The 13,166-nt window shown below is 53.2% G+C and overlaps 1 protein-coding gene across 1 annotated transcript in view; it reads right to left on the reverse strand.

Moving 5' to 3' along the window:
• Positions 1 to 317: 317 nt before the first annotated feature.
• The window catches only part of Nfasc (neurofascin), a 66,076-nt gene continuing 53,227 nt past the window's right edge, over positions 318 to 13,166 (reverse strand). Inside the window, exons 26-29 of the mRNA XM_051204180.1 lie at positions 12,082 to 12,234; positions 5,717 to 5,848; positions 3,589 to 3,658; positions 318 to 578 (exon numbers count right to left, since the gene is read on the reverse strand). Of these exons, the coding sequence (XP_051060137.1) occupies positions 347 to 578; positions 3,589 to 3,658; positions 5,717 to 5,848; positions 12,082 to 12,234 (587 nt within the window). The 3' untranslated portion in view covers positions 318 to 346. The remainder of the gene's footprint in view (positions 579 to 3,588; positions 3,659 to 5,716; positions 5,849 to 12,081; positions 12,235 to 13,166) is intronic.

Raw genomic sequence — 13,166 nt, forward strand, 5'->3', positions numbered from 1 at the left:
GAAGACCATGAAGATTGTAATCGAAGGAAATGGATGTGTGTGCGCCGAGATCAAGGGCGGCCATTGTGGTGGAATGCTCAGGGTGGCCAGGCCATGGGACAAGAAACTAGGGCTTCCTGCAATGAGCAAAGCTCTAGCTTTCCCATCTAGTGACACCCACGGGAGATGGGTCATCGCTGGGAGGGGGTTGTGGATCGCTGGGTCACCGCTGGTCCTCACAGCTTGGCAGACCCCCTGTTTTACCCTTGTCCCTGAAGGTGGTTGTAGCTTGGTGGTAGGTCTGCAGCCGCTTTGTCTCCCTCTTCCCCTCCTACTTGCAGAGCAGTGCTGGGTCTGGGGTGCTCCGTCAGGCCAGGGAATAGATGGCATTGACAGGTGACGTAGCCTCCGAGCTCTCATTGCCCTCTGTTTCCTCCTTGTCCTTTTTGACTGTGTACTGGCCGATAAAGGAGCCGTCTTCATTGAACTGGCCCTCGCCACCTTCGCCATAGTCCACCAGGCTGTCATCACTCTCCTGCTGTTTGATGGTGCCATCCAGAGATGTCTGGCTGCCTTGCAGGGGCTTGTTGTCCTCATCACTGGCCAAAGAGAGACAGAGTCAGACCCGAACTGGCCAGCACAGCTTAACACGGGCCTGTGTGTGTGTGTGTGTGTCTGTGTGTGTGTGTAGAGCGGTAGGGTAGCTGACTTCCTACTGAACACACAGGGCAGGAGGGTGAGACTTGGAGATCATCCAGGGTTCACCCTCCCCTGCCCAGCAGACTCCACAAAAAGGGAAACTGAGGCACAAAGAGGACTAGCATCTTCCCCAAGGCAGATGGCATACTGGGGAAGATCAGGGACTAGAGCGATGCCAACGGTTTGGACCTAGCAAGTAAGAGAGTTGGGGAGTGGAAGGGAGGGAGGGACATTCAGAGACGCATGTGAGGGCTGATGGTTCGAGAAGACACTAGCAAGGCTGTTAGCCCCTTCTAGGCCCTGTCCTTAAGGCCCTCCTGGTTGACAAGAGTTCCAGGCCTTGGAGATATAGGAGCATTAGGCTACAAGAACAGATGTCCAGCCCATATATCAGCTATAATCTCCAGGACAGTGGTTCTCAACTAGGGTCATGACCATCAGAAAACACGTATTTCCAATGGTCTTAGGAACCCCCAACCATACATTTGTTTTGGTTGCCACTCCATAACGGTGATTTTGCTACGGAGTGATGTCCCAGTCCCTAAGACCATTGGTACTGTGTGTTTGCCAACGGTTGTGACCCACAGGTTGAGAACTGCTGCTCCTCTAAGCTGGTGTGGCGTCCTTAACTCCTGCCTGAAAACTTGCTTGGCAGGTGCTGCTGGTTACTTTTCACAGGTGACACAGGCTCCCAGGCTGGGAGCAGATGTGGGCCAGCAGTGGAGGTCTAGAGGCCGGCAGAAGGAACCACAGTGGTCCCAGATAGTCTGAGAAGATACACCGCTCCCTCTGTGCTCCTAGTCATCAGCCCTTCCCTGGCTAAACTGCCATTTTAACAGTCAGCGTGTTCCAACAGCAGTCTGGAGTAGACGGCTACCAGAACGGGGCCTTAGACGGAGCTGGAAGGAAGCATGGACAGATGGGGCCAGCCTGCCAGGCAGTTGGCTAACTAGGCACTCTTCCATTCAAGCCTCTGGATGAATGCCCTATTCTAGACCAAGGCCCTTTTCCACCAAGAATCCCACATGCTGAAGTCTGACTGCTGGGCCGTCTCTGCGCAGGGGCCCATTTAGCTGAAGTCCCTGGATCCTGTACAGGAGTCCCCCTAGGCCACCCTGCACGTGGGGGGGGGGGAAGCATGCATCCCCTTTACTTGCTAACCCCGAAGCATTAGCATTGCTTTGCCCACAGGAGCAATGCGGAGATGTGGAGAGGCAGCGGCCCCCTTCTTATCAAGAGCAGAGACATGTCCTGTAGTCACAGGCCATGGGCGCTCCAACGCCTCTTAATGGCCAGGCTACAGCCAGGTCACAAAGCCACAGGCCCACAGCTGCCATGTGCTGGGTGAAATCTGTGTGCTCTGATGGCAGGGCCACAGGAAGGGCGGCAGCAGAGAGAGGCAAGTGGGTCTTCAAGGCTAAGCTGAGTCCGGGCAGGAACTCACTACAGTCAGACTCTTACTGTGAGGGTTCTCCCCACACATGCCACTGCAGGGCACGGATGGTGCGCTAGGTGGTCTAGGGGACTCCTGTACAGGGTCCAGGGACTTCAGCTAAATGCACCCTTGGGCAGAGATTGTCCCTCAGAGTCAGACTTCAGCACGTGGGGGGCTCTTGAAAGGAAAGGGGGGCTGGGTCTAGAAGAATGGGGCTTTCCTAAGGAGACTTGCATAGAAGAGTGGTTAGCCAACTGCTTACCTGTCTGCAGACACCGCCCCCCCCAGACCTGTAAGGTCCAAGAGGACAGACTTGGGGAAGAGGCAGACCTCATGAGAAGGCCAAGGACAGAGCAGGAGAGCCCATTCCTTGTTCCCAGACACATTCCCTTAGGTTAGTTCTTCTGACTTCTTAATTTTAGCCTTTCTCCACCCAGTAGGATTCCTGAACTCATTTGATGCAGGTTCTAGGAGTAGAGCCCGCACAGCCAATGCTGGCTGGAGGGATGAAGGGTGAAGGTGGGAACAGCTTGTCCTGTGTTCACCCCCCACTCCCTTGGACAGCACCGAGGGCATGAGAAAAAAAAAAAAAAACAAAAAAACAAAACAAAACCCACGGCCTCTTAACTGAGGGCTAGAGGCAGCTCCCAGCCCACAGGAGGATAGACCCTGCCAGGTGATCCCAGGACAGCCAGGGAGGGAGGAGGAGACAGTCACAGGGATGTCAGGCTGGATGGACAGCTGCGGCCATAAGCCGCTTCTGGGTAGGCAGCAGATCCCTGCCCATTGACCTGGTGCTGTTTGCCAGGCTCCCGAAGAGCAGGTAGAAGAGGCGTAAGAAAGCAGGAGAGGTCAGAGGACGACGGGGTGACCTGTGCCCACTTAGCACGGTTGGGGTGGGGAAGGACTGTTTTCTGATATTTTCTCCCACCCTAAATGGTCTTGGATGAGATTCCATGTCCTACCCTGACCCATACCTGACTCAGAATATACTGGCCATCCAGATGGGCCAGTGACAACTTGGCAAAATCTTGCCGGAAAGGTCTGTTCAGCTCTGAGAGGGAGCACACAGGCCCAGGACAGGGGTGCCAGGTGGCACTCCAGGCCCAGGACAGGGGTGCCAGGTGGCACTCCAGGCCCAGGACAGGGTGCCAAGTGGCACTCCAGCTCCACCTCCTTCAGCTCTGCCACAGGAGGTCTCTCCGCTTATTCTTTCTCCTGGGGCTTAGGAGTGGGATGCCTGGGCTCGTTTTGAGCTGGGGGGGGGGGGACGACAAACAGGAAGTCCTGTCCAGTAGGGGGTACCAGGGTTTCTCAGACTCTTGGAGTGCATATACCCAGCCAAAGGGCTGCTGCAAAGGTAAAAGCAGCAAGCAGTCCCGTGGGCTGGAGGGGTGTGGGCGCAGAGACCCTGTAGCTGCCTCTGGGCAGCAAGGCCAGCTACCAGGGGAGGAAGGAGATTAGGCACTAGGCACCTGTAGTCAAATGAACCGTCATCTTCTTTGGGGTCTTCCGGGCCCAGAGGGACGTCCTTCTTTTCTCGAACTGGCCGGTAAGAGAAAACAAGATAGACAGACAGTCAGGATGATTAAGAAGGATGTCTCTATTCTCCAGAGTGCTTCTGAACACACAGCCCAAAGACATCCCCTTGGGGGCTGGAGAGATGGCTCAGCGGCTAAGAGCGCTTGCTGCGCAAGCATGAGAATGCAAGTTCAAGTCCGTAGCACCCATGTAAAAAGCCAGGTGGTGCAGTGTGTGCCTGTAACCCGGGAGCTGTGGGGGTGAACACAGGATGGCTGGGTCCAGCCTCGCTCCGGGCTCAGCGAGACACCCCGTCTTAAAGGAATAAGGCAGAGGATGATAGAGAAGGGCAGCCAATACCCTCTTTTGTATCTTTTGCACACCCACATACACCGCACCCTAGACACCATCTTGGGCTCAGTGACAGTCAATGACAAGCTTTCTTTTCACAAAGTACTATTAATGCCCCCAGGCTCAACCAGTTGCTAAGCTGATGACTCTCCTGTCACACCCAAAGGGGTCTTTACACCCCAGCTGACAAACCTCTCAGCTCCCTGCCATTTCTCCATCAAGTTGTCCCAATATACCAGAGATGGCATCCTTTTCTCTGCCAAAGGCAAACACTCCCTTGTTGAGTCCTTTCTGGGTTTGCTCTGAATTATAATAGTCTTATGTATTTCCTCACTGGTGACAGATGTTAGCTCTCTCTTTTAGGGCGGGGGATTGTGTTTCTCCAAAGCTCAGGGCAGAGCACTTAGAGGGAGGCTACTTCCGATGCCTGTGGGATGAAGGTGCTCTCCCTTGAGTCTCTCTTGTTGGCTTCCTCTCCCTATGTGGCCTCTGGGATGATGGCATACATAACCAAGGCCTGTCCTGCTGTGCTGTGGTTGGTCCCTCTGAGTTAGCTGTAATGTTGAAGTCTTGCCCCAATATTCTTAGTATTCAGCACAGAGCCCGACTGACATACCACAGGTGCTCACGTGAGGGGCTTTTTGATGCCTGAACGGGATAATCAACCCATTTGAGAGGGGAGAACAGGCCACAGAATCAGTAGTTGAAAGACCGAAGACTAGAGTCCATGCCCTGGTTCCCGGTTGGCTTGACTTGTTACTGTATGAGGGAAGGAGACTGGCTGGCTTGAGAGAACTTTCTGGGCTGGGACGCTTTGTGGAGGGCAAAGGTAGGCTAAGTGTGTCTGGTAGGTCCCTCAGGGGTCCAGTCCCCGCCCCACACTCAGTAAGCCCCCCCCCCCCATCTTTGGATCTCTATTCAGCTCTGGCTTTTTCTCTTGCAAAAACCACAACGGAAAACAGTGTTAACTATAGTGGGACAAAGTGAAAGAATTCCGTGCTCACCAACGAGGAATTAAATCCCTACCCTCCGTCACCTAGCAGGAGCATAGCTAGCTTCAGGACACAAAGGTCAATGGGTACCAGGCAGGGAGCGAAGGGGGCCGATCTTTCCTCCTCTTACTTGCTTCTTAGGGAATGTGTCTGGTGCCGGAGCTTTAAAGCAAAGCAGGTTCATCCTTCACTTCTCAGGTTATCTGTCCTTAGGCCTCCTGTCCCCTGACCCACCCTGTCACAGCCACATGGCTTTCTTGCCCATTTGGGAAAAAAAAAATCACTATTTTCTGAAACAAGACTGGAGAGGCCCTTGACTCTGAAGGCCCTTGAGGTACAGAAGAGACATGTCTCTGTGGGACTTGAAGGAAGGGCTAGGGTGTCATCACCCTGTCCCCAGAGCTGCGAAGGCTGTGGGCCTCAGGAGGGCGTGGCCCACCACGTGGATTCTCTCTGGGTCATGCTGCTTCTGCCTAGCCCCCTTCTCCCTTTCTAGCATGGCCACTGCACTGCCCCGCTTTGTTGAGCCAGTAGGTGGTAAGTCAAGGGTAGGCAGGCCCTCCCAGCAGGAGCCAGGGTTCCTTCCAGACCTCTCTGGAGCAGCCTAGGCGACAGCCATTCACCCGGGCAAATAAAATCAACTCAGTTGTTTGCTGGCAGATTGTAAGAAATAGGCCGATCTGGCTGGGGCCTGGTGATTCACGGGAGGGCCCGGCCACCCTCCCCGCCTCTCTCTCACCTGGGTACTTGCCACCTCGGCTCCTCTTGATGAAGCAGACGATGAGCAGGATCAGCACCAGAAGGGCAATGGCGCACATGAGCCCGATGAACCAGCCCTGGGTGGCGATGTCTGCCTGGTTATTGGTGTAAGCTGGCAGGGAGGGTGGGAAGGAAACCGTGAGCCGGTGCACAGCTATCAGGCAGATTTGTCCTAGAGCCTATTGCTTCCACCTAGCGGAACCTCTGGCCCAAGCCGGTGTGCTCAAGGGATGAGAGATAACGGTTAAGGAACCAGGGGGCAAAAGATCAGAGAAGAAGCCAAGAAAAGGGGTGCAGGGAGCAGAGAAGCAGAAGGCTGCGCAGGCCCTGTGGGATGGGGACGCTTACTAGAGAGAAGGCGGCGTTCATCGCACGCACTGGCCACAGCCTGGCGGGAATGAGCGGTGCCGCGCGGGGCGGCACGGTTCTGCTGAATGGGCCTGCATGGTACCTGTCAGGAGGCTGAGCACGGCCACACTTCCAGCTCTGCTGGAGGACAGCCTCTTTGTCCACCAGGCTTTGGCAGCGGCTCCCGGGCCAGATGGAGGTTCAGGTGGCCCTGTGCCTTTTCAAGTCTCCCCGGATGGACGGTGCCTTCTGACAGCAGGCACATAATTCAGGCCCAGGTGCCCAGGTCAGGCAGGCAGTGACTCCGGGTCGGCATCCCCTCGCAGGGTCACCTCGCAGGGAATGCCCCTGGTGGGCCGTGACAGGCCAACAACCTGCCTTCCTTTCTGCGGAGACCATCTCACAGGTCACAGGGAATGCAGGTGTGTCTAAAGGCCACGAGAGCTTGGATGGTGTCCATGCTGTCCAGGGGCTGGGGATTTGGGTCTGTGGGAGAGTGTGCTAAGTGCACACTCGCCATTCTTCCTGTGGACTAGAGGACAAAGGGGGATGCTTCCTGAAACACAGCCTTTCCTGAGAACTGAGACTGAAGAAGGGAGGGGTCCATAGAATGCAACATACCCAGGGAAGCCCAGAGCAGGCTTGGGAGAGTTAGGCGGCCCATGGAGCGAGTCACAGCACCAAGCCTCCTCCTAGGAGACACACTGGACCTGTGACACCCTGTGTCCTAGCTCTTGGGTACCTTTTACCCTTTGCCAGTAACAGAATGCAGAAACTGTTCCATAATCTTCCCAGAGCCAAGTCAAATACATCACGCCAGGAAGGCTCTCTCTATAAACACTAAAGAGTGACGAGCAGGCCCTCGGTGGCAGCCCAGTCCTAGCTGCCTTGCTGCAAAGAAGCCTGGTCCACAAGACATGCGGCTGTTGTCGCCTTGATCTGGGTATGCTGGGGAGAAAAGCCCTAACCTGTTTCCATCTGTGCTCCCGTCTGATGTCGCCACACTGTATCCCCGGACCCCACAAGGTGTTACAATACTCCTTTGCTTCAACACTCCAAAACTCCTAATTGCTATGAGAGGACACGCCACATTCCTCATCCAGTCAGGCTCTGCCAGAGAGCTGGCCCTGTAGCCCTACATCCCTCTCCATACTCCAACCCCTCAGCCACTTGCATCCTCCCTCTGGACCTTTGCACCAGCTGCTCTTTCTACCGAGAAAGATCAGTGAGTCTCTCGCAATGACGTCACTGTCTAGCTCTTGCCCCAGAACTAGAGGAAGATGCATCCTGTTGCAACTTGACCTCATCGTTTTGCTGGACTTTGCTGCTCAGGGTCCAGTACTCCTGTTCCTCTTCCTCCACTGGTCTGTAGACCATCCATCCCTTCCCCGGATCCTTCCCTGGACCAGGAGAGCCTGAGCCGACACAGCCTCTGCAGCTGTCCCCTCCTTACGTGCCAAAGGTCTTTCCTTCCCTCTTTTCTCCCTCCAAAGTCCTTCATTCCCATAAAGACCCTGGACTGCCAGCATGTTCCGTCTCTTCCTCTTTGCTCTCTTCTTTCTGTGTCTTAAACCACAAGCCTGGAGGAACCTGTCAGGCCTTCTGAGACGGCCCGTACTCTGTTCTGATCAGGTGGACTCATCAACTCTCATGGCTTCCAAATCCTGGCAAGTCTGCTCCTCATTCCCCGGAAGCTGTAAGCGCCACGTCTCAGTTGCCATTTCCAGCCAGCTGACCTCTCCCACACCTCCCACCCCACCCTGACTCTGACCTCAGGCAAGTCTTGACTTCTGCTTGGTGATGCTTTTAATCATCTCTTATACCAACAGCCAACCCCACAGCTCTGAGCTCAACACTCTTCCCTAACTTCTTGACCTGAATTTCCACACACGCTCCACATCTAAGGACCATTATCAATCCCCACCCCCCAAACAAGTCTGCTACATGGCGAGCAGCACCTATGCATCTTGGCGCCCATGGGCCCAGTGAGGCTAGCATTAGCACTCCCATTTGTTATTGGGATAATGCCTCCCTTATTTCCTGCCACACGGCCCATCTGACTTTCTTCCTGCCCCGTTCCCACCCTACCTGAGACTCTAGATTGCCATCCTCTCATCTGACTGCCTTTCAGATTCTCTACTCCCTCCAGAGCCTCTCTGGTCACTCCAGCTTACGGCTTCTCTGGACTATGCTCTCACGATCCCTATTCCACGCAAATTAACATTTCATTGTTCTGTTTCCTGGATCCTGGTTTCCAGTTTCGAGAACAAGGTGACCTCCCCCCTCCCAGTCCTCAAGCATGATGCGATCACATAACGAGTGAGTAGTGACTACTTACAGATTGACACTTAACTCTAAAGTAAGAAAGATAACCTGGCACCCCGCTCTTGGTTTCCCCCATACCAGCCAGTGGCCACATGGATGCTCCTGTCTACGTACCATGCCTAGGCAGTAGGTGAGGGGATTACGTCACTTGTATTTGGACAGTGGCACCCACATTTTGCAGAGAGGTTGGTTTGCATCTCTGCAACGACCCGTTTGCACCCCCATCTCCTTGTGTCTGTTCGGACACTCTGGCAGCCATCTCCACGACATGCCCTTTCTCTTCAGAAAGAAGGTCATGATGCCTGGGGAAAGTGGTCACAGGGGCAGTTTAGAAGGCAAAGGCAGCGTTCCACTCCTGACAGTAACCAGGAGAAGTCACAATGTAGCTTCAGACGGTTGGAAAAAAAAAAAACAGAGAAAAGAAAAAGAAAATTCTTGCAAACTTCAGACACCGAACCAAGTGGGGGCCAACTGACTGCATGTTCCTAAAAGTAAGTTTGTTTCTCAAGAACAGAAAACAATAGAACGATCTCAGCTTACACTGAGAGGAAGCCATTCCAGTGAAGCTCCCAAGAGTTAGCGCGCCTGACCAGCAATGCCACAGCTCCATCGATCTGCTAAACCGGCATTGAAATGCTAACTCTCAACCTCCAGAGACAGCATTTATATTCCCCACCTCCAACAGGAAGTGACAGGAGACACTCCTCTTCCATCATAGCCCTGGCAGGCACAGATCCAAATGCCTCTTGCCCCGAATTAGAAGTGTTCACATTCGAGCCTTCTAAGCCACACCCAAAGCAAGGCTAGTCTTCCTGATCATAGCCAGAGTGACCCTGCCTTGCAGCAAGCTTCCACGGAACTATTCTATACATCACACTATACACCACACAAAATGAGCCAAGTGGTTGGTTGGGCTCTGAGCGTTTTCTGAGACCAGGATGGAGCACACAGAGACAAAACTTTCTCAGTCTGGTTTTGTGTGTGCCTTATGTTGTCCAAGCCTGTAGTCACCTCTACTGCCTGGACCACATTTGCAACATTTCAGCTGGAGACTCAGAGTCATATCAAATATTAGGCTTGGCACTAGGGGCAGTTGGCAACTTGGGGGAAATGCATCTGTCCACAGTTGTCTGGCATTCTGTAATGATTGCTAATACACTCATTTCATTCAAACACATGAATGAGTCATTCCATGGGCTTTGTGCCAATTCTAGTTTGGGGCAGATGTCAATTTTATGTCGTGCTAGAAAAGTTCATGCAACCTCCAACCTATTTTTAAGAGATGGGAAATTCACTTGCTAACCAGACAGTCCATTCAGCTCCCATGTCTAGCTGCAGGAATCTGGCTTGGCCTTACACAACAGGCTCATCATTGAAAGTCATTCTGGAAATGGATGAACAAATACTGAAGCAGGGATGACTTTTCTTCACACACAGTTCCATGTCACCCTTCTCCATACGCCCTGTCTGATTCTGCCGTCTCTCTGGCCTCCCTGAGGTCTTAGCTGATTCTAATACCTATGCCGTCCACTACATTCAGCAGGGAAGCATGGATGGGCTTGTGAGAATCAAGGGCCATATATTTGTAGCCCCTTAGGTTTCTGGCTTCAGAAGCTTTAATAAGGGATGATTAAGTTCCCAATGGGATCTTTCTGGCGAGGGTTAGAAATCCTGTTAGCATTCCCAGAAGTCCTTTCTCCTTCCTTCCTGAACCACCACAGCATGCCATATGCAGACTAAAGTGATGCCCTGTGGTTGACTAAATGACCTGCGGTTGGGGCCCAGAGATGTTCGGAAAAGCTCTACTTTGATGAAATGCAGAGATCTGGGGGTTTGCGTGGCCTTGCCTCTGGAGTCCACCTGCAGGGAACTGTTTTGACACATTCATACGGGGCACACGCAGACTTCAGAGAGTGAAAATATTTTCTTTTCCTCGTGTGGTTTGCACACAGCAGTTTCTTGCCTGCCAAGAAGGAGGTGAACAACCTCAGCTCAGAGACAGGGTATTGAGCTTGGATGCTCCAGCTTGTCTGAGAAGAGGTTTGGGGAGACTTTGTGGATGCTATGTGTTTATGTGATTCTTAAGGCAGGCAAGCAGCCAGGGCCTCTTCAGATTCAGCACAGAGGAAGAAAACTGGGTATCGATGACAACATTCAGAACCAAGTATCACCACCCCCCCCCCCAGATACAGCATGCTTAATACTTGAAACAGATTAGGCCAAACCCAAAGGGAGGGTCTGGCCCTTTCCTTTTCTCTCTGGCTCTCTTTATCGGCAGTGCCTAGAGAGGCAGAGCTCTCAAAACAGGCAATGACAGGGAGCATCTCTAGGATGGAGTTCTACCCTCAGGCATTGTCGCCTCTTGCCCATGAGCCTGGGATCTCCAAGCAGGAGCAGGTCCAAGTCCAGCTACCCGCACTGTTCTGCCGGATCCAGACACATGGCTTCCCATGTAACAAGATGGCCTGGCTGCTCACTCAGATCTCCTGCCTGAGTGCGCCTAAGCAAGGAGCTGCACACTCCATTTCTGTGGGCTGAAAACACGTGGGAACTGGTAGAGGCACAGCAGGGAAGACACACAGCAGGGACCAGGCTAGAAGAGGTAGGGTGAGTCAAGGTTGCAGATGGACAGTGACTCCCTGGATACAGGCTACCAGTATCATGTGGCTGGGCAAGGGGACAGTAATGAATATTCAAGTCAACATTCAGAAATGCACATAAGTCATTGTGGGGTTTCCCCACCCTGTGTGCCTAATAACCCGAGTCTGACTAGGCCATCCCTAGAGGCAAAGGCTTATTCTTTTCTCGCATAATCCCTTTCCCTACCTCCCCTTAGCCCCAGGGCTTCAACTTGGCTGTGTCTCTGCTATGAAAGAGACACACAGATGCAGGCCCGCAGACAAGCAAGGGCCTCTGTGCTTGCAGATTCCCAGCTGCCCCCACCAGAAGAGAAATTTCTAAGCCTGGTCCCTCCAGAGCCCTAGGTAGCCTAGCCATTTGCTATAATAAAGATGCTTCTCTATCCAGGCTAAAGCTCCTGCAGAGCCAGACTGCTGTCCTCCTGCCCCTAACATGATTGAAAAACAAAAACAAAATGGAAAAAACAAACAAACAAAAAAACAAAAAACCCCAAAAAACACACAGCCTAAACCCACTTACTTTTAGGCAGGACAAACTTCGAGTGAAATTAAATAAAAACAAAACACTGATGTCGGCAAGGCAGCAACACACACACACATACGCCGGTCCCAGGTCTGGTTGCTCCTCCCCCTCATTCTACCTGGAGAGAGCAAGCTCCCAAACAGTGGGGCAGAGTGCACGGCTTGGGGGGGGGGCGACCCTACACGCACTGACCACGCTTGTGCATGCACTGAGCCCTTTTGTTCCAGGCATGGTGGGGAACCAAGCATTCCCTGTCCTCATTATCCAGTCCTTTGTCTCCTGATTCCCAACTCAGCAACCCGCCCTGGTCCAGAGCCTGGCTTGCTCTCCACTGGGACATGCACATCTGACTGACTCTTTTGACTTCCTGCAGGCCTGAGGCATGCCATGCAAGGCAAGGGATGGGGGTGGAGATGAGACCCGTTTCCAAGAAGAGACAAGCGGGAAGCTGGGAATGAGGATGAGATGCCCATGCTTGCGGGGGATGGCAAGGGCCAGATCCCCTCTCACCTGTACTTGTCATAAAGGTGATGACGGTACTGCTGATGCCCTCGTTGTCCCGGGAATACACCCGCAACGTGTACGTCATCCCGGGATAGAGGTCTGTCAGCTGTATAGGCTGGGCCTGGGCCTTAACAGGGACAGTTTTTTTCGTATGGTTGCCTGGGGAACAGAAACCTAGGTCAGCTTACAACCAGGCACCAGGAGCTGGAGGGAGCGTTTAGGTCCCGGCTCATCTGTCAGAAGTCGGTCCGGTCCACCACACACAACAGGCAGCTCCCTGACACCCAGCATGCAACCCTAACATGACATCTCCCCCCCCCCAAGTCTTCTTCACTGCAGACTTAGCACTAAGCACATCAAGATTGGCTGCCGCAGCCTTAAAGCCCTTCAGCTGCCATGAAAAGTGCTCGACAGGAGCCTCTGGGAGAGCCAGGAGGCTGGTTAGTGTGTCACATGGTTAGTGTCTCACATGGCTTTCACTTCACTCTTGGCCTCATCTCAAGATGTTGGCCACATTGCAAAGTCACATATCAGACAAAGTGCCTATGTCTCCCTCTGGGTGGTGGGAGGAAGGAATGATGGTAGCAGGCAGCTTAAAGCATCCAGGCCTGAATGGGGCTCCAGACCCTGAGGATCTACGCCTTCCTCTCAGAACCTAGCACCAGGTTTTTATTCCCTAAGAGTTGAGGGAAGGGAGCAATCCAGCTGAGCTTTCTGGCTGGCTAGTTGATTTCACTGCTTCTGGCAGATGTTAAGAGGTGTGGGCTCAAGAACCAGGGGTCCTTGCCCTGAGAAGGCAGACCTCTGGGACACATTCTGCAGTCTGTTTTTCATTCTGTTGTTTGTAAACCCCAAGCTCCGATAGAGCACACGGTTCACCTTGAACCACGGGCTGCCTGGTCTGTGTCTGTGACTGCTGCTTTCCACTGTTCTGTGAACAGTGAGCAGCTGCAGCTCAGGTCTGTGCTCTGAACTATGCAGCAGAAGATTCAGAACCCAGAGTCTTCTTGGCCAGGAGAGCAATATGGAAATGAGACCTGGCTCACTTTCGGATACTCAAAATCCTCATTCTGGGCAAGAGTGGACCCAGG

The sequence above is a fragment of the Phodopus roborovskii genome, unplaced genomic scaffold (assembly GCF_943737965.1).
Source record: "Phodopus roborovskii unplaced genomic scaffold, PHOROB, whole genome shotgun sequence".
Taxonomy (NCBI): domain Eukaryota; kingdom Metazoa; phylum Chordata; class Mammalia; order Rodentia; family Cricetidae; genus Phodopus; species Phodopus roborovskii.